The sequence below is a fragment of the Palaemon carinicauda genome, chromosome 7 (genome assembly GCF_036898095.1).
Source record: "Palaemon carinicauda isolate YSFRI2023 chromosome 7, ASM3689809v2, whole genome shotgun sequence".
NCBI lineage: Eukaryota > Metazoa > Arthropoda > Malacostraca > Decapoda > Palaemonidae > Palaemon > Palaemon carinicauda.
Window position 1 is genome coordinate 132,254,481 of NC_090731.1, and position 27,762 is coordinate 132,282,242.

At 37.7% G+C, this 27,762-nt stretch overlaps 1 protein-coding gene across 1 annotated transcript in view; it reads right to left on the reverse strand.

Annotated features, from left to right (window-relative positions):
* The window catches only part of LOC137644542 (titin homolog), a 108,007-nt gene that overhangs the window by 32,478 nt on the left and 47,767 nt on the right, over positions 1 to 27,762 (reverse strand). The window contains exons 17-22 of the mRNA XM_068377507.1: positions 27,613 to 27,762; positions 26,788 to 26,928; positions 25,434 to 25,616; positions 24,404 to 24,454; positions 12,262 to 17,187; positions 10,264 to 10,395 (exon numbers count right to left, since the gene is read on the reverse strand). The exon at positions 27,613 to 27,762 is cut by the window's right edge and continues 33 nt beyond it. Coding sequence (XP_068233608.1) covers positions 10,264 to 10,395; positions 12,262 to 17,187; positions 24,404 to 24,454; positions 25,434 to 25,616; positions 26,788 to 26,928; positions 27,613 to 27,762 — 5,583 coding nt within the window. The remainder of the gene's footprint in view (positions 1 to 10,263; positions 10,396 to 12,261; positions 17,188 to 24,403; positions 24,455 to 25,433; positions 25,617 to 26,787; positions 26,929 to 27,612) is intronic.

The following is a 27,762-nucleotide window of genomic DNA, read 5'->3' on the forward strand; positions in this document are numbered from 1 at the left end:
TAATTTTCCTTTTCCTATGTCGATCGTATAAGTCATAGTTTCGGCGATTTAGGTAACCGAGATCTCGTCCTGCATAGGTAACCTAATCTAGGCGATATAGTATACTTTCGACATTTCCCCAGTTATCCTCGTGTATTGGTTTATCAATTCAAACGGAGATAGATATCTCCTAGAATTATTATATAAACCGATATTCGTCTCTAGTGGAGATTTAAGGGTAATCTCTCCTTCCCTCTGAGTGTAGCCTTAGGCTACAACCCTAGTGGGTCGTGCCTCGAGTTTTCATTCAGGCATGACTAGCCTAGGGTTCTCTGTCCCTTCCTTTAACCGCGGATAGCAGGTTTTGGGATTCGGTCAGAACCTCAAAGTATTTAGTCTTGTGCTGACAGCCGGCTGGCAGGGTGAATAGTCATTCTTCTGCCGGTTAGGCTGCCGGCATAGAAGGGTAGACCTCTCTAGGCCGCACTTGAAGTGGTTGTATGATGCCGCCACCTTCTCCCTGTGGTCTAGTAAACTAGTCTTGTGCTCGCAGACCCTAGGCTGAAGAATAGTCATTCTATTGAGGCCTAGGATGGCGCCGGCACTGGAACTCTGTTTCTCCTTTGTTGAGAGGAGGCGGCGCTGCTGCCTTCCCCTTAACTGTATTAGCAGACCCTAAGTTGGAGAATAGAAATTCTCCTGCCGCCTAGGATGGCGCCGATACTGAAACAGAGTTTCTTAAGTGTGTGTAGGACCGGCAATCTTGTTGGCTCCTTCCACACCTCATACAAGACCCTGTTCCCTCTCCCTCTGTTCTTTTGTGATGGCCTAGCCATCGTATGTCTTTAGGCAGTCGTCCTGCAATATCACCGTTTGCCGGTGGATTGTGGGGCCGGCCAGAATCCTACTCAACAGCTATTGACTGACTGCCTGCGGCTATGCCGGGTGCTGGCGGCCACGACAACTGCCGGCGGCCATGTTTTATACAAACTGTCGGCGGCTAGGACGGCTTCCAGCGGCTATGCAGGCTGCTGGCAGCCATGTCATCTGCTGGCGGCCATAACGGCTGCTGGCGGCTGGCGGCTGCTGGCAGCCATGATGGTTGTTGGTGGGAAGTCTCTTCTGTCACTAAGGTTCTTCAGTCCTCCCTTGGACTGCCGGCCATAAGTGCTATTGCCGGTGTATTAGCCTGGCCGGCGGTATGTCAGCCAGACCGGCACAGACAGGTGCAGACTCAGCCGGCAGTATGCCGACTGTACCAGTGCAGCCGGGTGCTAGCCTGCTGGCCATGTGCCGGCCGGTCCATGCCGGTGATGGTACTGGTGGCTGGATGGAAGCCTGAATGTTACATTCTCCCCTTCCATTTGAACCTTCTTTCTGGGAAAAGGCAGTAAATTAGATATTTACATCCTTAATTAGTGTATACATACACAGTAATAATGCAGCCTTCGCTCCATGCTGTCTCTCTTTCTCTTTTAGCTAGCATGCCTCGTTCAATTGGCAGAATAAACTCCATACTTTTTGCCGATGACACCACGCTCCATCTTTGTCATAAAAATATTTATTCTCTTTGTAATTCTTTAACAGCTAACTTAAATAATGTTAAAAATTGGTTACTATCGAATAAATTGACCCTAAATGAGAGAAAAACGGCAGAGACTAGCTTGGCCGGCTATATGCCGGCTGAATTACAGTATATGTTTATACAGGCAGTCAACTGCAGATAGAAAACTATTGTATATATTATACTAGTAGTTATTTTCCAATATATCTTGGGTATCCTTGCCCAGGTGTTTACTGAGACCAATCCTATATTGAAAGAATAGAATTTCTTCAATATTCTGATTAGAAATCAGTTTACATTTTATCCTACAATACTAAATAAATTAAACGGCTGGTGGTATTACACTTCTATCCTTAAAAGGTTAGAACCCTTATCCTTGAGTTTCCCTGATTAGGAAACTCTATGATTTTGATATTGGAAGGGAAGGTCACAGCAAATGGGCTGGGTAGGATACACAAATATATGTCTTTTATATTTCCTAGTCCAGTCGGCGTCTTGGCGGCTAGACCGTGCCGTCAAATGCTAGTCATAATGGCAGCACACTGGCTGAACTACATTATATATAATTATACAGTAGTCGGTATTTTGCAATATAGTATATACTGCAAACAGAAAACTAGTATGATTATACAGTAGTTAGTTTCTAACATATCTTGGGTATCCTTGTGCGGGCTTCTGCTGAGACAGTTCCTATATTGAAAGAATGGAATTCCTTCAATACTCTGATTAGAAATCAGTCATCCTTACCCCACAGTGTTAAATAATAAAAAGGAGCAGTGTCTTGTACACTTTTCTACCCCTAGGAGTTAGAACCCTTTCGTTAGAGTTCCTTGATAAAGGAATCTTCTTATAGTTAATACTGAGGGGAGGTAACAGCATTTACTTGCAAGGGATACACAAGTATGTGTCTCCCACTATCCCTTTCTAGCTTACTATCCTAAGCTATTTCAGTTAAAAGATGACTTTTTTACATATTGCTTATCAGTGAGATAATCAATTGTATACTCATTCTGCTTTCCTTTCTTTATAGGAGGAACCCCAGATGACATGTGTTGCAGTCTTCTGCAATATTAAGAGTAAGTACTTTTACGGTCATAATACATGCAGGTTTCATGCCCCCTGCAATATTATTTCCGAATCCTTGCATTATTGGAACCCTCAAGTTTGCAATACATGTCGGACCTTAATGTCCAAGGGTTTCGATAATCCCAAGTCAATGGAGTCTAGGGATGTAGCTCGTAAAAAACTACGCAACTGGGTAAGAGGATTCCAGAAAATCTCTCCGGGACCATACCTACCTAATGATAGGATGCGTAGCTTACTATTCCCGAAAGCAAGTAGGGAAATAGTGGTGCCCCAGGGACAATTCGTACCCCCCTGCGGCCAGATAGCCTTTGGGACAGAGGGCAGGAAGCCCCCACGAGAAGAGGTGGACAATGTCGTGTCGGAATTGCTTCCGTCTGTGCCGCTTCTAGAGCCGTTAACATCGACATCTTCACCTTCTACCCCTCTATTAGACAAAATGCACCAATTACTGGCCCATATGAAAGGTCTAATAGAAAACTTTCGCAAACAAGGCGAAAAGGAGGAAGCGAAATTCAAGATAGAGCTCTGTGAAGCTCCACTTTTCACTCCCCAAGGGTCATACAAGCGACCCAGAGACCAAGACCTTCCGACATGCTCCAAAACCAATCCCTGGAGGTATGCGGAGCTTATGCCGATTTTAGATGGCATACTCTACATCTCAGAGAATATGGGTGCTGTTCCTTTAGACGAAATCTAGTTTTGGCCAAGCTTTGACTCTTTCCCTAATTGCTTCATTCGACTGAAGCATGAACCAACGTCAGGAAAAGAAACGGAACTGAAGGATGTCATGATTCGCGACCATGATAAGGCACCGGCTATCTTGTCAAGTAGCCTGAGAAAGGCGGGTTACCCGGTGTCGAAAGTGTTCACACCAAGTAACAGACACCCTTCCTTTATTGCTCCTGCTTCAATATCATTCCCCTTTACGTGGAAGGCATTTAAATCTGTTGCCAAGGCCGTGGAGGCAGGTAAACCATGTCCTGCACTCGAGGAGTGCAAGGCTCTGTCACCAACCTTTCCCATGCAGGAGAAGGATTGGAAGGAAGTCCACTTAACCTTTTCAGTAGGAAAAATAGACGCGGATGTCGCTAGACGACAGTTTAGGAGAATCTCCCTAAACTTTCTGAGTTTCTTTTGGGCAAGGAACAAGAGACAAAGGAGAGACTTGAAGCCTCCGTATCCCTACAAAACTGCATAGAGTTGTGTTGAGCCCATCAAAGTACCCCAGACATGCTCATGGTCTTGGCCAAAATGCATATGGCCACCTTAGTAAAAGACCTTTATGCCTTTATTAAGGCTAGGAGATCCTGTAGGGAATTTGTGTTCGCTGCCGCAACAGTGAAACACAAAACCAGGAAGTTAATATCTTCCAACATCTGGAGTAGAGACCTCTTTCCAAACGAGGTAGTTAGAGAGGTGATTAAGAAAGCCACCATGGAGAACATACGACTTCTCCAGAGGTGGGGCATCTTTTCAAAGAGAAAGTCTTCCACGGATGTGGGTCCCCAACCTAAAAGGAAGACGGAAAAGTCTAGAAATTTTCCTTGGGCTGTTCAACAACATCCCACAGTTTCGATGACCGCGGTGCCACATGCAGGCGGTCGAAGATGTAAACCTTCTGATCAGGCGAAGCAAAGAGACGCTTCGGGTAGGAGGGAGGTTCTTCAGGATCGCTGGACCTTTGATCCTTGGGTCAAATGCCTAATCAAGATTGGACTAGGATGGAAATTAGGCATGCCTCCACTATCATTTCCTCAACTCTTCCTACACTCCAACCCCGTCCTGGAAGAGTATACCTTAGAGCTCTAGAGCATACAGGTGGTAAGGAAAGTATAGGCCATCGAATTCCAGGGAAGGCTGTTTGGTGTTCACAAGAAGGATTCAAGAAAACTCAGAGTCCTTCTGGACTTGTTGCCACTCAACAAGTTCAAACAAAACAGCAAGTTCAGAATGTTAATCCTTCTGAACATAAGGACCCTGTTTCAAAAAGGGGTATTCACAGTCTCGTCGGACCTGAAAGATGTCTATTGGCAGCTTCCAGTCAGCAACCCCCTCTTTCCCTAATTGCTTCATTCGACTGAAGCATGAACCAACGTCAGGAAAAGAAACGGAACTGAAGGATGTTATGATTCGCGACCATGATAAGGCACAGGCTATCTTGTCAAGTAGCCTGAGAAAGGCGGGTTACCCGGTGTCGAAAGTGTTCACATCAAGTAACAGACACCCTTCCTTTATTGCTCCTGCTTCAATATCATTCCCCTTTACGTGGAAGGCATTTAAATCTGTTGCCAAGGCCGTGGAGGCAGGTAAACCATGTCCTGCACTCGAGGAGTGCAAGGCTCTGTCACCAACCTTTCCCATGCAGGAGAAGGATTGGAAGGAAGTCCACTTAACCTTTTCAGTAGGAAAACTAGACGCGGATGTCGCTAGACGACAGTTTAGGAGAATCTCCCTAAACTTTCTGAGTTTCTTTTGGGCAAGGAACAAGAGACAAGGGAGAGACTTGAAGCCTCCGTATCCCTACAAAACTGCATAGAGTTGTGTTGAGCCCATCAAAGTACCCCAGACATGCTCATGGTCTTGGCCAAAATACATATGGCTACCTTAGTAAAAGACCCTTATGCCTTTATTAAGGCTAGGAGATCCTGTAGGGAATTTATGTTCGCTGCCACAACAGTGAAACACAAAACCAGGAAGTTAATATCTTCTAACATCTGGAGTAGAGACCTCTTTCCAAACGAGGTAGTTAGAGAGGTGATTAAGAAAGCCACCATGGAGAACATACGACTTCTCCAGAGGTGGGGCATCTTTTCAAAGAGAAAGTCTTCCACGGATGTGGGTCCCCAACCTAAAAGGAAGACGGAAAAGTCTAGAAATTTTCCTTGGGCTGTTCAACAACATCCCACAGTTTCGATGACCGCGGTGCCACAGGCAGGCGGTCGAAGATGTAAACCTTGTGATCAGGCGAAGCAAAGAGACGCTTCGGGTAGGAGGGAGGTTCCTTCAGGATCGCTGGACCTTTGATCCTTGGGTCCAATGCCTAATCAAGATTGGACTAGGATGGAAATTAGGCATGCCTCCACCATCATTTCCTCAACTCTTCCTACACTCCAACCCCGTCCTGGTAGAGTATACCTTAGAGCTCTAGAGCATACAGGTGGTAAGGAAAGTATAGGCCATCGAATTCCAGGGAAGGCTGTTTGGTGTTCACAAGAAGGATTCAAGAAAACTCAGAGTCCTTCTGGACTTGCTGCCACTCAACAAGTTCAAACAAAACAGCAAGTTCAGAATGTTAATCCTTCTGAACATAAGGACCCTGTTTCAAAAAGGGGTATTCACAGTCTCGTCGGACCTGAAAGATGTCTATTGGCAGCTTCCAGTCAGCAACCCCCTCTCCTCCTACCTACGATTCAAGTTACAAAGGATAACGTATGTCCTAGGAAAGATACTTGTCGGACTAAACACAGTCCTAAGTATCTTCACGGGATTGGCGGAAACAGTCACGCAAAAACCAAACCTAGAAATGGTTCAGGCAACAAAGTACTTGGGCGAATGACTGGGGTGGGTGGGCGAAAGGCTGGGGTGGGCAGCACCGGAAGTGGCTGGTCTATGAGCATCTAAGGAAGTGATCCGGTTCCTGGAATATCGGGGATGCAAGATCAGCTTCAAGAAGTCTCGATTCTCTCCAGCTCAAAGGCTTCAATGGTTAAAAAACCATTGAAACCTGTGGTCACACCAGCTCTCCTTTCCCTTGCGGATGTAAAAGGAGATCGCAGGGTCGGTCAAGAGACTATGGTAATCAGTCAGGATTCCAAGACGCTAACAGGGAGGAGTTCTGAACTCTCTCCAGTTCGCAATAGTGACAGACCCAGTGCTAAGAGCACAGCTGAAAGATGCGCTAAGAGTCTGGAGAAGATACGCATCAAACGCTTGAGGAGATCTAAAAAAACCGATATTGGTTTTTCCTTAATCGCTTCCCTAACAATGGTCAAAGGCCAAAAGCCTATTGAAGACCGTGCCCTTGCAACTACCCCGACTATTGAACATCATCCGCATGGATGCCTAGTCGGAAAAATGGGGTGTTCACTCCCATCAGAGGAAAATTTAAGGGATTCGGTCATTTCTATCCAAGGCCATATCAGTCCTCTCTCCACTCAGATCAGACCTCCTCAGGCTGATATGAGACATTGAAGCGATAATGAGACATCGGAACTGACAAGGCTAGAGAGCATCTCATATAGTTTAGGTGATGTTAGCCATCCCTTGCCTAAAAGGATGGCACCTATCAGCAGTTCATGTACAATCGATCCGCAATGTGACAGCGGATGCTCTACTCGGGCTCAAGCCGATAGAGTTAGAATGGTCCACAGACGCAGATCTATTCTCTCCTAGATGGGAACAATCCCCGAGCTGCAGATCGACCTCTTCGTTACGAGCGTCATCAAGAAACTACCTCGATATGTAGCCCCATATAAGGATCCTCTAGTGGAGATAACAAACACCATGTCTCTAGTATGAAAGGGATGAACTCAGTAATTCCTTTTGACCACATCCAATCTCCTGCTGAAGGTCCTCAACATGCTGAGATCCTTCCAGAGAGGAGTGGCTCTGTAGGCTCCCAAGTAGCCCAAGAGCAACCGGTTCCCTTTAGTGAAGGAACTGAGGCTGAGGTTAGTCCTAGTACTGAACCCAGTACTATTTCAGAAGTTTCAGAAGTTAATTGTCTTTGATTTATCACAGAGAATCCAAACCTTTTCATTTCATGATTTTCTTGCCCTAGCGGTTAGGAAAAGATTTGGGATATCAGAAGGAAATATAGAATTCTTAGAAGAATACAAGTATAAGTCAACTAGAAGACAATATGAGTCATCTTGGAAAAAGTGGGTTGCTTTTGTAAAAGCAAAAGGATCGAAAGAAATTTCAATGAACTTCTGTCTGTCCTTCTTTGTCCACCTTCATAATCAAGGTCTGGCGGCCAACACGATAACTACGTGCAAGTCAGCCTTGACTAGACCTCTCCTATATGCCTTTCAAGTGGATCTGATGGATGAAATCTTTAATAAGATTTCTAAGGCATGTGCAAGGCTTTGGCCTGCAGCACCGCCAAAGCCCATCTCATGGTCTTTGAACAAGGTCATACATTATGCCTCATCTGTGAACAATGAAGATTGTTCCCTCAAGGATCTAACCCAAAAGGTTATTTTTCTGTTTGCTATAGCCTCTGGGGCTAGAGTTGGTAAAATAGTGGGTCTATCTAGAGATGAGGGCCACATTCAGTTCACAGAAGTGGGAGAAGTGAATCTCTTTCCTGATCCAGCCTTTCTCGCTAAGAACGAGCTACCCACTAAGAGGTGGGGTCCCTGGAGAATCAGCCCTCTGAAGGAAGATGTCTCTCTATGTCCTGTAGAGTGTCTAAAGGTCTATCTTCGTAGAACTTCAGACTTCAGGGGGGGACAGCTTTTTAAAGGAGAAACCTCTGGATCAAACTTACCCCTAAAACAACTGAGCGCGAAGCTCACCTACTTTATTTGCAGAGCAGATCCTGACAGTACCCCTGCAGGTCATGATCCGAGGAAAATTGCTTCATCACTGAACTTTTTTCAGTATATGGACTTTGAGCGTCTTCGCTCATATACTGGGTGGAAATCATCCAGAGTGTTCTACAAACACTATGCTAAGCAGATCCATGAACTGAAGCATTATGTGGTGGCGGCAGGTAGTGTATTAAAACCTGTCGTCTAATTCTACGATGAACAGTTAATTGATTAGGACTGTCAATTAAAGGGAGGTGTCAGCACTTTCAATGTGATCCATCTTTAAATGAGTGTTACCATGGAGACACTAAATCTGTTCAAAATCTCAGGTGTGGAATTATACAGATAACACTACGTACACAGTGTCGATAGGATATAACATTTACAGAAATTATAAAGGAAAAATTTAATAAAAACTTTTCCTCAGTCTGAGAGTGGCACTCATCATTTCTTCCCTTTTAGAAAAAGGAAAATAATTTCTGTCTACGTCGCATGTATAATTCCTTTATCATGCTACATTCGTTTCACTTGTTATTTCATTTAGTCATTTATTAGAAATAAATGTCTATTAGAATGTAATTGCGTTCTAATTCGCCTGACAATTTGCATATGTAAGATGCCTGAGTTCTTTGACTTACTCATGTAAGTAAACTTCATATCATTGTATGCTTACAAACAATAGATATAATGGACACTGATATTGTTCCGACAATATATACAAACCGTGAGACTGTTTCTATACCCAGTGTATACTTATGTTTGTTCATACAATATATGCTAACCTTGAGGCCCCTTTTCTACCGTCTAGAATGACTCTTCCCTGTAGGGGGCAGGAAGCACTAACATTGTTTATGATTAGTGATAATGACGGATAACGGTAACGTCATTTGTCTCAAATGGTCCAGATGACCATAGAAATATTGTCCCAAGGTTAATGCACTGATGAAAATCCACAGATACAGTAATGCTCTGGTATGCTTCCATAAGGACGACATGGCTTGAGCCCAAAAAACGGATTTTGAGCGAAGCGAAAAATCTATTTTTGGGTGAGATAGCCATGTCGTCCTGATGGACCATCCTTTTTTATAGAAAAGATCTTCGCAGAATCCCTCCCAAAACTACTGTATCTGTAGCACCATGCTCAATGCTACAAGGAATATCCGCCATATTGGATATGGCACTGTCTTGATACTCAATAGTAGTATGGGAAGTAGGGTAACCTTGATACGGTTTCCCTTCTAATTTTGCCACTTTCCCCCTCGAAGCGTAAACGCTATTCGGGGTAAAGATTGCTATGTGGCGTGTCAAGAATACATCCCCTGATATTATGCGATATCCTTGAGATAAATTTTAAGGATATTCGTGCCAGGAGTTAGAATTCTGGAGACCTAAAGATAAATTCTCTGAGAATATCACTGTAGTACATATATCCCTTAGGAAGCTACTATTAGGAACCTTCCATCAGGACAACATGGCTATCTCACCCGAAAATAGATTTTTCGCTTCGCTAAAAATCCGTTATATATATCTATCCATCTATCTATCTATATATATATATATATATATACATATGTATATATATATATATATATATATATATATATATATATATATATATATATATACATATGTATATATATATATATATATTGTATATACATATATATACATAAATATATATATATATATATATATATATATATATATATATATATATATATATATATATATGTATATATATAAATATATATATATACATATATATATATGTATGTATATATATATATATATATATATATATATATACATATATATATATATATATATATATATATATATATATATATATATATATATACATATATATATATATATATATATATATATATATATATATATATATATAACTTTGGAAAAAAGCCAACAAATTGATCGACAATAAAGATACACGAAATCCTAAGATATAATTTTCATGAAAAAACTACAAAACAAAATTATACATAGCTTGATTATCCCATGTAATTCGCAGAAACACGGGTTACTATTACAGTTATTTAGGATTCAAGGTAAACAAAGGCGAAAGGATTCAACAAAACTCACAGAAGTAAACAGCGAGGTAGTCCTGTGTATCGATGAGGGTGTAGAGCATCTGGCGGTTGATGTTCTCGATGGTGTCCTCGTGTCGCTGTTCAATCAACCATTCCAGGACTTCTTCTTCGTCCTGGATCTCACCTGGATTGCGTAGTAGCGAGGTTAGATAAGGTACATTCTTGTCCCCCAACCCATCCCTCTCTGTCCCGTCACCCAACCACCTTTCCTAACCCCCATAGAAAGCTTGTCGTTCTCATTCAAACGTCTACGTATTAGACATTAATTTACTACTTTAACTTTATATTCTTACCTAATATGGGACATGTTTGAATATTTCTTTGGTATTATTCATTTTAAAAAAGGGCAGATTGACGTAGCTGATGAAGAACGATTTTACAGTTGTGAAATGATAATTCATCTTTTAAATTTATTTAATTTTCCGCCTACAGTTACAAAATTGGTACTAACCCATTTTAATTTGAAATACACATAATAAAAATAGTAATATAATTCGTTTGCATTGTAGATATATTCTAAGATCATTGTTGTTTTTTTATGATAATGGAAATATAATTTCTAGGTAAATTTTGAAAGAATATTTTACTTTTAACGAAAGAGTTATTATTGTGAAGGTAAATTAGATTTAGATTAGGTTTAAAAGATAATAAAAATATACTGATTATGATTTTGTGATTGATTGCTCTTAGTATAGCAATAAGGAAGTTCATTAAACATGAGATAAAGCATCCAATTCGGTTGTCAGCCTGTACAAAATTATCTGTTCTGACGAACTTACCCCAAAATCTCTTCCATTCAGTATGAAACTTTTATGAGAAGACTTGAATTATCCTGGAACTCTGCTCTGCATTTTCCACTATCAGCACACTAATCATAGTAACAACTATATAAAGATAGATACAAAATGCAGCAAAATTGTTTGCTAAAGCCAGAAAACCGAGAAAAAAAATGTAAAAAAATAACTTAATTGGTAAATAAAGCCAAAGAATATTATCTATCAGCCTATAAAGAATCTGGCAGTTTAAAGAAAGAAAAATAATAAAATAAGGCCACAGGGAAAATAAAAATTCCTTAAAAGAACTCTGTGTACTTACTCATCGCCTGAAATATGATTGAGTGACACAGGCTTCAGCTAGTGGAAGAGAAACTTATAATCAGTAAATCACCTTCAGGCGATAGTTAGGTTTTAATCAATGCTATAAGAGTCAAATGCAATTAACTAAAAACTCCAATCACATGCAGTTTGTTAAACACTCTAAATAAAGGTCTGGTTAACTTGAACACAAAAAGCAACAGACTCTGATGAGAACTTAAACAAAAACAAAAAAGCCATCTATCTGCAAGCGCACAAAGAAACAGAGAATCTCAAAACAGAGGCTAATGAAGAAGTGAAAAAGTGTATTCAACATCTTACGGGTATAAAGGTAAATCGAATGAATATTAAACATAAAAGAACGTTAAGTATCCATTTTCTTGGTGCCGAGTTAAAAGTTTTTGACACAAGAGGAATGAATAAATACAGCACTACTGGCTACAATTGATGACTGGTAAGGTTGATGTCTCTATTTGGTTTTCAAAGAAACTTTAGTTACAAGTTAATTCTCGTTAATATATTTACAGACGTAAGTGCAGGTGATGTTCTGAAAACCGTCAATAAGTAAGTGTGATAGTTAATAACTTATTTGAATGTACAGTGACTTTATACAATGTTTCTCAAAATGCTGACTCAAGGTGATGACGAAATTTAATCATGAGATCTATCCCTCATCACAATCCCTTTCATTCTTGGTTTTTTATCCTTTAAAAAATAATCTGAAGATTATTGCGCATAACTATATCCTTTAAGATATACAGTACAGGTGAAGTGTTCAGAATTTGTTCAAACAAGAAGGTCGTTTTTGTAAGGGAAAGCGGAAATATTGAGGAAAATAAAATGCAGATGGCGGGAAATGCACGAGGTCGGGGCATTCATGAGAGACCATCTCTTACTAGCTTCTTCCTCCTCCTCATCTTCATCAGCTCCCTCATCTTCTTCTTCATCTTCCTCAGCCTCTTCACCTTCTTCCTCTTCTTCGTCGTCATCTTCATCAGCTGCTTCTTCTTCTTCTTCCTCTTCTTCTACTTCCTCATCCTCATCAGTTTCTTCCTCCTCTTCATCGTCTTCCTCATCTTCACCATCTTCATCCTCTTCCTCTTCTTCCTCTGCCTCTTCACCATCATCCTCCTCTTCCTCTTCTTCCTCATCATCTTCATCCTCTTCCTCTTCCTCATCAACTTCCTCCTCCTCTTCATCCTCTTCCTCCTCTTCCTCTTCTTCATCTTCTTCTTCCTCATCAACTTCCTCCTCCTCATCTTCATCATCTTCCTCTTCTTCATCTTCATCCTCTTCCTTCTCATCTTCATCCTCTTCCTCCTCTTCCTCTTCTTCATCTTCTTCCTCCTCATCATCACCTTCTTCCTCTTCTTCTCCCTCTTCATCCTCTTCCTCTTCCTCTTCTTCCTCCTCATCTTCATCCTCTTCATCATCCTCATCAGCTTCCTCCTCCTCTTCTTCATCTTCTTCCTCTTCTTCCTCTTCTTCATCTTCTTCTTCATCATCTTCTTCATCTTCTTCCTCCTCATCATCACCCTCTTCCTCTTCTTCTTCATCTTCCTCCTCTTCCTCTTCTTTATCCTCTTCTTCATCTTCTTCCTCCTCACCATCATCCTCATCAGCTTCCTCCTCCTCTTCTTCATCTTCCTCCTCTTCTTCATCTTCTTCTTCATCATCTTCTTCATCTTCTTCCTCCTCATCATCACCCTCTTCCTCTTCTTCTTCATCTTCCTCCTCTTCCTCTTCTTCATCCTCTTCTTCGTCTTCTTCCTCCTCACCATCATCCTCTTCCTCTTCTTCCTCTTCTTCATCCTCCTCTTCATCTTCATCCTCATCCTCTTCCTCTTCTTCCTCATCATCTTCATCCTCTTCCTCATCCTCAACCGCTTCCTCCTCCTCTTCTTCGTCTTCATCCTCTTCCTCCTCTTCTTCTTCTTCCTCTTCTTCATCTTCTTCGGCCTCCTCTTCTCCATCTTCTTCCTCCTCATCATCACCTTCTTCCTCTTCTTCTTCATCTTCATCCTCTTCCTCTTCTTCATCTTCATCCTCTTCCTCCTCTTCTTCCTCTTCCTCTTCTTCATCTTCTTCGGCCTCCTCTTCCTTATCTTCTTCCTCCTCGTCATCACCTTCTTCCTCTTCTTCTTCATCTTCATCCTCTTCCTCTTCTTCATCTACTTCTTCACCAACATCTTCATCTTCTTCCTCCTCATCATCAGCTTCCTCCTCCTCTTCTTCATCTTCCTCCTTTTCTTCATCCACTTCTCCGTCTTCATCAACCTCTTCATCCTCGTCTTCATCCTCTTCTTCATCTTCATCATCTTCTTCTTCTTCAGCAGCTTCCTCCTCCTCTTCTTCATCATCATCGTCTTCCTCTTCTTCATCTTCATCATCTTCCTCCTCATCTTCATCCTCTTCTCCATCCTCATCAGTTTCCTCCTCCTCTTCTTCATCTTCCTCCTCTTCCTCCTCCTCCTCCTCTTCTTCATCTTCATCGTCTTCATCTTCTTCATCTTCCTCCTCATCCTCTTCTTCATCCTCATCAGCTTTCTCCTCCTCTTCTTCATCTTCATCCTCTTCCTCCTCTTCCTCTTCTTCATCCTCACCCTCTTCCTCTTCTTCATCTTCATCTTCTTCTGCCTCGTCCTCTTCCTCTTCTTCATCTTCCTCCTCATCTTCGTCCTCCTCCTCATCCTCATCAGCTTCCTCCTCTTCTTCTTCATCTTCATCTTCATCCTCCTCTTCCTCTTCCTCATCCTCGCCCTCTTCGTCTTCTTCATCTTCTTCATCTTCCTCTTCTTCATCTTCCTCTTCTCCATCTTCCTCATCCTCATCAGTTTCCTCCTCCTCTTCTTCATCTTCCTCCTCCTCTTCCTCATCAGCTTCATCTTCCTCATCTTCATCTCCTTCTTCATCCTCATCAGCCTCCTCCTCCGCTTCTTCGTCTTCATCCTCTTCTTCCTCCTCCTCCTCTTCTCCATCTTCATCATCTTCCTCTTCTTCCTCTTCATCGTCTACCTCATCCTCATCAGTTTCTTCCTCCTCATCTTCATCCTCTTCCTCATCCTCATCAGCTTCTTCCTCCCCATCTTCATCTCCTTCCTCATTCTCCTCTTCGTCTTCATCCTCTTCGTCTTCATCCTCTTCCTCTTCTTCATCCTCTTCTTCATCTTCTTCCTTATCCTCTTCTTCATCTTCATCCTCTTCCTCTTCTTCATCCTCTTCTTCTTCGTCTTCTTCTTCCTCCTCTTCTTCATCTTCTTCGTCATCCTCATCAGCCTCTTCCTCTTCATCTTCCTCCTCTTCCTCATCCTCATCCTCTTCCTCCTCCTCTTCATCCTCTTCTTCCTTTCCCTCCTTATCTTCTTCCTCATCCTCTTCTTCATCTTCATCCTCTTCCTCTTCCTCATCTTCATCCTCCTCTTCTTCTTCATCCTCTTCTTCCTCTTCATCTTCTTCATCTGCTTCCTCATCCTCATCTTCTTCCTCTTCCTCATCTTCATCAGCTTCTTTCTCCTCTTCTTCATCTTCTTCCTCATCCTCATCAGCTTCTTCCTCCTCCTCTTCCTCTTCCTCTTCATCCTCTTCCTCTTCTTCATCTTCTTCCTCATCTTCATCAGCTTCTTCTTCCTCTTCTTCATCTTCTTCCTCATCTTCATCCCCTTCTCCATCCTCATCTTCATCAGCTTCTTCATCCTCATCTTCATCTTCCTCCTCATCCTCATCACCTTCTTCCTCCTCATCTTCAGCTTCCTCCTCTTCTTCTTCGTCTTCATCCTCTTCCTTTTCTTCATCCTCTTCTCCATCTTCTTCCTCATCCTCATCGGCTTCTTCGTCATCTTCTTCATCTTCCTCTTCATCCTCTTTATCGTCTTCTTCTTCATCCTCTTCTTCATCTTTTTCTTCATCTTCATCGGCTTCTTCCTCCTCTTCTTCCTCTTCTTCGTCATCTTCTTCATCCCCTTCTTCCTCTTCATCTTCTTCTTCATCTTCTTCTTTATCCTCTTCCTCATCTTCATCAGCTTCTCCCTCCTCTTCCTCCTCTTCTCCCTCTTCATCCTCTTCCTCTTCGTCTTCATCTTCTTCCTCCTCTTCTTCATCTTCTTCCCCATCTTCATCAGCTTCTTCCTCTTCTTCTTCCTCTTCATCCTCTTCCTCTTCTTCATCTTCTTCATCCTCTTCTTCATCATTTTCCTCATCCTCATCAGCTTCTTCCTCTTCATCTTCATCTTCCTCATCCTCATCAGCTTCTTCATCCTCTTCTTCTTCCTCTTCTTCCTCTTCCTCATCTTCCTCTTCATCATCCTCTCCCTCATCCTCATCAGCTTCTTCATCCTCCTCCTCATCCTCTTCTTCCTCCTCTTCTTCCTCTTCTTCCTCCTCTCCATCCTCTTCCTCATCTTCCTCTTCTTCATCCTCTTCATCATCCTCTCCCTCATCCTCATCAGCTTCTTCATCCTCCTCCTCATCCTCTTCTTCCTCCTCTTCTTCCTCTTCCTCATCTTCCTCTTCTTCATCCTCTTCATCATCCTCTCCCTCATCCTCATCAGCTTCTTCATCCTCCTCCTCATCCTCTTCTTCCTCCTCTTCTTCCTCTTCTTCCTCCTCTTCATCCTCTTCCTCATCTTCCTCTTCTTCATCCTCTTCATCATCCTCTCCCTCATCCTCATCAGCTTCTTCATCCTCTTCCTCATCCTCTTCTTCCTCCTCTTCTTCCTCTTCTTCCTCCTCTTCATCCTCTTCCTCATCTTCCTCTTCTTCATCCTCTTCATCATCCTCTCCCTCATCCTCATCAGCTTCTTCATCCTCTTCCTCATCTTCTTCTTCTTCGTCCTCTTCATCATCGTCATCTTCTTCCTCATCCTCTTCAGCTTCTTCTTCCTCATCTTCCTCAGCTTCCTCCTCCTCTTCTTCCTCTTCTTCCTCATCTTCATCAGCTTCTTCCTCCTCTTCTTCATCTTCATCCTCTTCCTCATCCTCATCAGCCTCTCCTTCTTCCTCCTCTTCATCTCCATCCTCTTCCTCTCCTTCCTCATTTTCTTCTTCTTCATCCTCTTCCTCATCCTCATCAGCCTCTTCTTCCTCATCTTCTTCCTCTTTATCCTCATCCTCTTCCTCCTCCTCTTCCTCATCCTCATCAGCTTCTTTCTCCTCTTCTTCATCTTCATCTTCATCCTCTTCCTCCCCATCTTCATCCCCTTCCTCATCTTCATCGGCTTCTTCTTCCTCATCTTCCTCAGCTTCTTCCTCCTCTTCTTCCTCATCTTCATCAGCTTCTTCCTCCTCTTCTTCATCTTCATCCTCTTCCTCATCCTCATCAGCCTCTTCTTCCTCCTCCTCTTCATCTTCATCCTCTTCCTCTCCTTCCTCATTTTCTTCTTCTTCATCGTCTTCCTCATCCTCATCAGCTTCTTCTTCCTCATCTTCTTCATCTTCATCCTCATCCTCTTCCTCCTCTTCCTCCTCCTCTTCCTCATCCTCATCAGCTTCTTTCTCTTCTTCATCTTCATCCTCTTCCTCATCAGCTTCTTCCTCCCCATCTTCATCCCCTTCCTCATCTTCATCAGCTTCTTCTTCTTCGTTTTCCTCATCTTCATCAGCCTCTTCATCCTCATCAGCTTCTTCCTCTCCACCCTCTTCCTCTTCAACCTCATCTGCCTCTTCACCCTCATCCTTATTGTCGTCTTCATCATCACCTGCCTCATCCTCATCCTCATCATCAACCTCATCATCATCATCAGCCTCACCTTCATCGCCTTCCTCCTCCTCCTCTACCTCTAACAGATGTCGAAAGTTCATTGATATGATAGGACTCTCTACGCTCTCTGAAAATTGGTTTATACCTGCTGTGATCAACCGCAAAACAACTGGGAGATGGCAGCGCGTCGAAACTGAGCATATCTTTGCCATGTATGGAGATCAGTAACCGGAAATCTTATACCGTTTGAGAGGCATGGAATACTCCTATAGGGGGGTGGTTCTCAAACGTTTTGGTATCCTCACCCCTTGGGAGTGGTGTGATAGATCACCATTGCCCCTATTACCTTACAACTGCAGTTAAAATAAAACAACCAAGAACCAAGATCATGTTATCCACTGCACAGAACAGCAAGTGCGCAGCAGTCAACCAAATCATATCCATCTGATGTTTTTCGCTTATATTATAAAGACCCTTCATAGCAATCTTATTTTCTTTGGAATTGAAAAAAAGCGAAAGTTGGGAGTATAATTTGCATAATCAAGATAGACGTTAATATATTCATTTCTACATCATTTATCAATCTATTTCCCTATTCATTTAGTCTCTGTAATTATTTATAAATTGACTAAATCTTACCCAAAAAACTATTACTTTTAAAAATTGCCATGTTACACCTCAGAAACAGCCTCATTATCACCACAGGTTTAATTCACCATAAGTTTGAGAACCATTGTTAGTATAGGGCACTTAAGAGAAAAAAAAAAATGTTTGAAACATAAATTATTAGTTTCGTTGATTATCATCTTTATTATTCTTATTAACACATAGGTTTCACATTTCTGTTTAAGTGAAACAGAAGCAACCAATACCGTATTGCATGCTACCACCATAAAAAACTATCACAATAAGAATAAATTCGAGAGACAATAAAAATGAGTCTTATTTCTATTTAATATTGTAATATCTAAAAATTTAATCAGAATTTTGATCTTAAACAAGATCACGATATAAATTTGTAGCTATATTGATAAAAGCAATTTATCAATTTAAATTTGTAGTCAATGTGTATCTGGAGATGGCTATACCAAATTGCCATTGCCATAGGTTCTTTTGATGTGTAGTGAGGAAAAGTAATCGATATTATTATATATAAGAAAATTTCTTAAAGGTAATTCAGACAATTGTTTTCCATAGAAATTTAATTAGGCTAATGTTGTGCATTTTAGAAAGCTGTCGAATTGTTATAAATAAAATTTCCGTAGTTTTTTTTAAAAAGTAGAATGGAGGCAATGTTAATTCTTGTAGATGTAGATTACATTTTTATTTCTTTGTCTTCGTAATGCCTTAATGTTATTCACCCGTCTGAGAAGACAGTTTTTATGTCTTAGAAGTCTGAGTGAACCACACCCTATGAATGATAACTGTATGTTCATAAACGTTAGATATCTGGTAGTTACATTCTGTGTAGAAGGAAAAGCTTAGTTACTTATATCGTTTAAAGACTGTTGAACTCGATGAACCGAACCTAGTGACAGCCAGTGTTGCCAGAAAAAAATATATTAAGGTTTACACTTACACTTCTTCGGTATCGGTTACTGGGCCTTACCTCTTAGTACGTGCAGTTTGAGACTGACAGATACTATGAATTTTGTCATACTAGAGATGTAAGGTCAAAAAAATCCTTTTTGTGTCAGTTTCTTTTATAGTTACATTCTTTATTTATCTTCTATTTTGATTCTGATCATAGTGCTTACTTCGGATAATTCTAAAGATCGTTATAATAAGGTGTTGTGAAAATGACAGGCAGGAGGTGTCTCCCCTCCCCCCCGAAAGAAATCAGGTATTTTGGGTCTATGAGACCGAATGTAGCTAGCTCACCCTATAGATATAAGCAATACTAATCGTAACGTTAATCCTCTTTTTACATCATTACAGATTAGCATAGAAGAGGGGAACAATATGCCAAGCTTGTGGCCTCAGCTAATATCATTTTGGGAGCTTTACCCAGCTTTTAACGGAAGCCATGAAAACACAAAGCACACCTTGATGTCAAAGCAACCAATGAAGTCTTTGATCTGTTGTTGGTGCTGTGGCTAACATCATCATAAACTGCATAAACTAGACTAAGCTGAAAATATAAAGTTTTGCCATATTTGTGCAATTACAAAGGTTGCAATGAAAATGGTGACGTATTTCCGATCATTAATTCTCTGGCCGTCTCCCTGCATCAGAATCAAAACAAATCAGACCCCGGCAGCAAATGAATGGGTAGACGGGCAGACCAAATGTCAATGAACTAAGCAATGGTTCTTCTTTCACAGGAGAAATATTTCTATTGAATACCGGAAGATAACTACATACTGCATAATACAAAGACTCAGTCATATTGTTTTATATTCAAATGCACGTCTATTTCAGACTCCTCCCGGTAGTGTCTGACATCTTTCGTGAAAATGCATAGTTAGGTCATTTCATGTTTCCCAGTTCCGTCCGAGAAATGCAGTGCTCCACTAAAACTTGTGAATTGTAAAGGATTTTAGTCCTCTGTTATTTCAATCAATAATTATTTTCACTTACAGTCTTCATTCATTTCATCTGTGTTACCTTGTTAAACCTTGTGCTGTAGATGGCTCATTCACCTTAGATGTAAATATATTCCATATCATTATAATTCTTGTAAAATATCTGATCAGTCGTATATTGCATTAAGGCATTAGGATTAGCAATATCTATTCTTCCACTTATTGTGTTGCATGAACAATGTTTAACAGCATGGGTTTGAATGCTTCATATTCACTGTTTATTATTTAAATATCAATATTCTAGCATTTAAGCTACATGTAAGGGAGTAAGCAAGCAAGGAAATTCAACAGCTTACAACTCTATTGACGATATATGATTCCCTATAACTAGGCTCATTATCTATCACCAAGTTGTAGGATGTAACTTCTTAGAATATTCAATTTGCTGTTGTGAAGCTAGAGTCTTCAGATCCCTAGATTTCTCGCTAAATTTGGTGTTATACTGATGCATATCGAGGGTAGCGTTTACGACCTGACCAAAAGAATGAGGTAAACTTAAAACTAAATGTTTGATTAACCAGCGTAAAAATGAAAGATACCCCTCAACATATTCATCAGCCGTGTACAGATGATTCTAAAAATAACAAGAGGAGCACAATGGCTATCCTAACTGCCCCAAAGAATTAAAAGCAATATGTATATTTCCGAGATCCTCTGCTTATCATAATGTGTTCTTGATTTTGGAGATCAGTATAAGGTGTTGACCACTACACTTTTATGTCCATTATTAACATCCTTTGCCGAAACCTTTAAGCTAAAAAGTTTTGGATGCTTCTGGATTTTAGTTAATGAATAACCAAAAGATTAACTTGACCACACAGTGTATAGAAACAGTGTTGATAACACCTTATAGATTTGTTAATTTTGTTGATAACCTGAATCACGAGTTTCCAGAAAATATAGTCAGATGAACGTCGTTAATGTTATCAAATGTGTATCAACAGTGATCAGAGCACTCTGTAGTGAACATACAATAATGAAAAATCCCTTCACATAAATGCATGTATTATATGTTTCTTGTATAATCTACGGTTAGGAGTTACCAGGTTTGATTTATAGTCTTTGAAAATGATTTTGACAAATCGAATCATAACATCGATATACAACAAAAATATGATCCTATGAATGAGATCATCCAGAGTATCATTTCAACCAGACAGGTTTAGGAGAAAACCGAAATATTTTTCAGTCATTCCACCTTATCCCTGTTATCTAGGCTAAAGTGAAGTAAATGGAGTCTGTTTGATCAATAACCCAGGCATTGCCTAAGCTGTCAGTTCTGTTTCCCATCTGTACAGTTTATATTTTGGCCATTGTTCTTTTTGGAGCTAAAGGGAATCCCTCCTTTCAGGAGACCTGGTAACAAAAGTCAGGCCCCAAACTATTACATGTGTACTAAGGAAATTAATAAACTTTAGGATTGCACTATACGATAACCCTCTTTTTCGATTTACTGAAAAACTTTGAGACTCTTTTAGCTTTCCCTTTCTTTGACTCGCATAATCTTCCATCCTTTAGGGGAACAATTATACTTTATCCATTGGAATTAGACCTGCCTCTCAGGTCCATATCTTTGATCTTTATTCAAAAGGGCTCTTCAGATAATTTTGCTCTCTCTGTCTTTGTATACACACACACACACACACACACATATATATATATATATATATATATATATATATATATATATATATATATATATATATATATATATATATGTATATATATATATATATATATATATATATATATATATATATATATATATATATATATGTATATATATATATATATATATATATATATATATATATATATATATATATATATATGTGTGTGTGTGTATATATATACATATACATACACACACATATATATATATATATATATATATATATATATATATATATATATATATATATATATATATATATATATATATATGCATATATACAGTATATACTCGCCTGAAAACTTAAAGAAGCTAAGGAAATATAAGGATCTCCGTTGGAAACTCAGCTGTTATATGTTTGTGTCTATATATGAATATATATATATATATATATATATATATATATATATATATATATATATATATATATATATATATATATATATATATGAATATATATATATACATATATATATATGTATATATATATACATATATATATATATACATACATATATATGTATGTATATATATATATATACATATATATATATATATATATATATATATATATATATATATATATATATATATATATATATATATATGTATATATATACATATATATGTATATATATATATATATATATATATATATATATATATATATACATAAATATATATATATATACTTATATATATACATATATATATATATATATATATATATATATATATATATATATATATATTTATATATACATATATATATATATATATATATATATATATATATATATATATATATATATATGTATATATATATATATATATATATATATATATATATATATATTTATATATATATATATATGTATATATAGATATATATATATATATATATATATATATATATATATACTGTATATATATAATGTATATATACATATATGTGTCAACATATTTACAGTAATGGGAATGCTTTGTAAACATGATTTATCATATCTTAACGTGTTCAGATTTAGTGAAACTTCACTAGTGAAAGTAAAAAACTTTCTTGATATTCTAATTTTTGGACTATTTCAAAACGCTATTTAGAACAAAATTGGTAAAACTTTTTTCGGAATGCTTTGGAAAATGAATTATTGCACCTTCATGAAATATTCATAGCAGCAACGATAAACAGATTTCTGATATAGGTCGTATAACTTAAGTTCAATAAATGCGAAGAATCTTACTGAAATTTTCCATATGATAAATAATATTCTTGCTTATGAAAAATTTTATTTCGTCAACAATCTTGCATATAAAGCGAGCTAATGATTCGCTTTTTTTTTCAGTAACCATGTGATTAATTTTTGTTGAGGAAAAATTGGGTATACTTCATAGTTAACAATTAATTCATCCATTTGATGAGAAAATTATTTATAAATACTAGTAAAAAGATACTTTCATCATCATTAACCAATAATTCAGCAAAGAAGATCGACCAAGTTACTGTATTTACAAAAGCGTAAAATCTGACTATTTCATACTTTTAGCAAAGTTTTTAATTAAATTGATCTCATACAATAATTCCTTATGAATTACTTACTTTTTTTTAATGTTATTTAAATGTTAATTTCCTGCAACGATATTATTGTCCGTTACACACAAAATATTTGTATTTATTACGAAGCATTTTCTTGGTTAAAGTGATTCTTTTGTAGTTTATGAACAATTTCTTTCTTTTGGTACACAATTTAGTTCATGTCATAGTGCAAATAAGCTATTTACTTTGCAAAAAGAAATCATAATCAATTTGTTGAAAAGATTTCTATTATATCAAGAATATGTATCCGAGCAAATAATCTGTCTAATGAATCACAGATTATTCATAGCGAGAAATACTTATTTCAGTCGATCATAAGTTTATACCGCAAAATGCATAGAAAATAGTCACCTTCGAATTAAAACTATTTCTGCCAAGTAACTCTGTTACTATTTCGATGTTGAGTTGATTTTAATATACGTTGCAGTTTATGCAACATAATTTCTCGTATAACAGCAAAAACTTATAGCAGTATAAAGAATAGGTAGAAAATCGAAAATTTGATATTTAGAACAATAGCCGTAATGTTAGTAACATCAATAAAGTATCATGAATAAAAATAAAGTCAAAATAGCAGAAATATCCAATCGGTATTGCCAAGTAATATCTCCATAGCAAAGATATGCAGAGTCAACGCGCTGCTATTTTTCTCACCCTTGTTTAAACCGATGAATCAATATTTCACCAGAGATAACACTGCCTAGAGCTGAGGAGTTTAAGGTGATTTTTAATTTGAAAAAAAAAAAAGAAAAAAAAACCGTACAATGAGTACGGACTGTATTCAAGCTGAGGGCAAAACTTAACTTTATGTTGCATCTCATTTTCAAATGAAAAAAAAAAAAATATCATATCAGAACTAATAATTCCTTTAAATTTTCAAGTCATATGTATGCGGGTGGGAAGACCTCTAGTTAAATTCGTATTATTTTGTATTTGATTACACCTATTTCTAAATTGAAAGTTCCATTTCTTACCTAACACGGTCTTCTTAGTGTTATAGCTTTAAACTTCACATCGTATTGTTAATATTATATATGTACTGTATATATATATATATATATATATATATATATATATATATATATATATATATATGTGTGTGTGTGTGTGTGTGTGTGTGTGTGTATATATATATATATATATATATATATATATATATATATATATATATATATATATATATATGTGTGTGTGTGTGTGTGTGTGTATATATATATATATATATATATATATATATATATATATATATATATATATGCTGTGTGTTTATGAAAGCATTCATATGCGTTCACATAATTCCTAACTGGCACGAAATTTACACCAAATCACCTCAAACTCCATCAACTTGCAGTGCCTTTTTAATCTCTCAAAATATTCTCAAAATTATCATATTCATTTCTAAATGCAAAGTGTTATTATCTCCATCAATATTTTGCAAATTATTCCGATGAATTAGTGTGGGGAAAGGGAGCAAGATGCACAACGCCAGCCTTACTTTTCTCAGTAATAATCCAAGACATGAAGTTATTCTCTGGAGAGTCGTCACCTGGGGAGGCAGCATCATAGTTTGAATTTCAGGGAAAGATCACAGATTGCGTGATCATCCCCTCATTAACATGTTAAAAAAATGGCTCAAGCATTGTAATGCTAATCATAGCAAAATGAAAAGAACAACAGCAGATGTTACTAAGCTGACTAGAACAGAAATGTAGGCCTATAACTACTGTAACTTAGTCTAAGAGTAAAGCCTTTCATTATGTCTTTGTTTGTAAGGCATAATATTAAATGATTAAGTCTAAGAAACAGACATATACCATGAGTATCTAGGCTATAATGACTAGAGTATTATGAATATCAAAACGCCATAGAGAACGACGTTTGGTCAGAATTAACTGATATTTCTTACCTTTCACCTGTGACAGAATTCCTCCAGTGAACCGCAGACCTTTTTTCTGTACAATTTTTTTTTTTATCCTTTATGATTACCTAAATACGTCAAGATGCACCTTAGGAAACTACAGTTTGATATAGCTTAATGGAATACTTACACGAAATCAAGTCTTTTTTTCCAGTATATACAGTACAGTATATACATTAAAATAAGTATCCTTTCGTGTTCTTTTATTTCTATTATATAAAAATACTTATAATACTATCAAATCAATGACATACTTTTTTTCTCTCAATCACATTTTCCAGGTAACTATGTTTTGATTTTGTAATTTCATTCCCTTCTGCTTATTTCCTCTGATCTGGAGCGCATTCCACTTTCTCTCTACCCGTTATAATTGAAACTCTCCCTCTCTCTCTCTCTCTCTCTCTCTCTCTCTCTCTCTCTCTCTCTCTCTCTCTCTCTAACCTGAATTATAATTTCCTCCTCTAACATGGTAAACGAATTCAAGAATAAATTAGAGAAGTTCATGAAAACTCCGAACGTTTAAACTAATTTGCTCTACCTAAGAGCAAATGGAGTGTCTGCGGATGGACTAAAAGTCTGAGAGAAATCTAAAATCCTTGTAACTTACCATCATAGATGCTAGGAACTCCTCCTTCGAAGTAAACCAGTGCAGGCAGGTGACTGATCCCAAGGTCTTCGGCGACATCAACGTCGTTAGTTTTGACGAACTGGATTCCCACCTCGTCGGTCTCGTCGTCGATGGTCTCCAGTTCCGCAAGAACCGTCTCACAAGTTGGGCAATTGTCATCATCTGAAATGGAAGTTGTTTTAGTCACGATGGATCACCTACGAAGAAATTGGCGGTAATTTCTTTCACCTTTTGACAGATTAGAAGTAGTTGTATTCAACTTCGGAAACATGATCAAATTCACTGGCTATTTAGCCTCCCTTACGAAACTCAATTCAAACTTGCCTCTTAATTCTTCTATTTGGGGAAATTCGCTATTTGGATTTTTAAAAAGATATTATGGCAAGGTTATAAAAGACTTCTATATTAACAATGTTGAGGGTGGGGAGCATATCAACTTCTAATTTATGACAATTATCCCCATGACACCATTCCCAGCCAAGTCAGTTACCTTCGTAATATGAATGTCTTTTAGATCTTGGTGTAAAATGTCTCATAGTAAAATTAGTGGTTGAATACTAGTTGCAAGAATGGCTTCCACAATAGGAGAGGGAGCCCCACTGAAATAAAATGGAATAGAAAGCAGGAAAAAGAGAGAAAAAGTGCCATCTTTTGCTAGGAATTCTTAAAATACTGAGAGTCAAAATAAAGAGATTCTTCTATGTAAATTAGTTTTTTTTTTTTAAATACCTTGTTATAGTAATGAATTATGTATATACTAATCTAATAGTTGACCTATATGAAACTCTAATAACAATATTCCAGAATTTATGCACCAAGAAAAAGTATATATGAATACTTTTTCTTGGTGCAACAAGGGTAATTTCTTCGTCTCGGCTTGATATTCCAAACGAAATTAACAAAATAAATGGGCATACATAAATACATAAAGAGACTTAAAGACATGTGAATTTCTCTGTGTAACTTCACAGAGCACTTCACTGATATTGCACTTATAAGTGCAATCATAAAGTGTCTAATAAATGAAATGTAAAAGTCAGATCAACAAAAAGAAAGAACAACAATAGCAGCTGTATCTAGTCCACTGCAGGACAAACGCCTCAGACATGTCTTTATTCATGTCTTGGATTTGGCCAATTTTCATCATCACGCTGCCCTCTGCGGATGGGTGATGATGGGAGTCTTTAGTCTGATCGCTCACAGCAAACCAACCTGGTGTGGGTGGTCCTGACTAGTACAGCTTTGCTGATCATCCCGATACGTTAAGGTATCCCCTCTGGGATCAGTTATTAGTATATGCTTAGACCCAAGCAACATACACCCACATACTCACAGAAATAGACAACCAGGAACTCAAAGGTGTCGACGAGATTCTGCAGCATTTGGCCGTCCACTTCCTCGATGATAGAAGTTGGGCCTTTGTCCTTGTTGTCTATGAGCCACTCCAGCAATGCTTCCTCGTCCTTCAGGTCTCCTGCGTTTGAGTGCAAGGAGAAAAAACGAGATTGAAACAAAGGTACTAATTGTAAGCAGTATAATTTTGCAAAACTTTATCTATCTATCTATCTATATATATATATATATATATATATATATATATATATATATATATATATATATATATATATATATATATATATATATACGTATATATATATATATATATATATATATATATATATATATATATACATATATATATATATATATATATATATATATTATACATATATATATATATATATATATATATATATATATTTATATATATACATATATATAATATATATATATATATATATATATATATATATATATATATACATATATATATATATATATATATATATATATATATATATATATATACATATATATATATATATATATATATATATATATATATATATATATATATTTATATATATACATATATATAATATATATATATATATATATATATATATATATATATATATATATATATATATATATATATATATATGTATATATATATTCCCCAGACCTCATATCCTAACTATCTAGCAATAAACATCAAAATTCACACATAACTATACTTATATTATCAGTTTCCAATGAGCCCTATTGACAAGCCTATCCATTTGCCTCCCTCTCTCATAACGACATAGACGCACACCTTCATATATCTGTGGAAATCTATTCCTGAAGTAGACAAGAGCTGGAAGGCTGATAATGTCATATTCTTGAGCAATACCATCGTCCGAAATCTTGACGAAGTCGATGCCGATGTCATCGCATTCGTCATCAATATTCTCGAGTTCGGAGA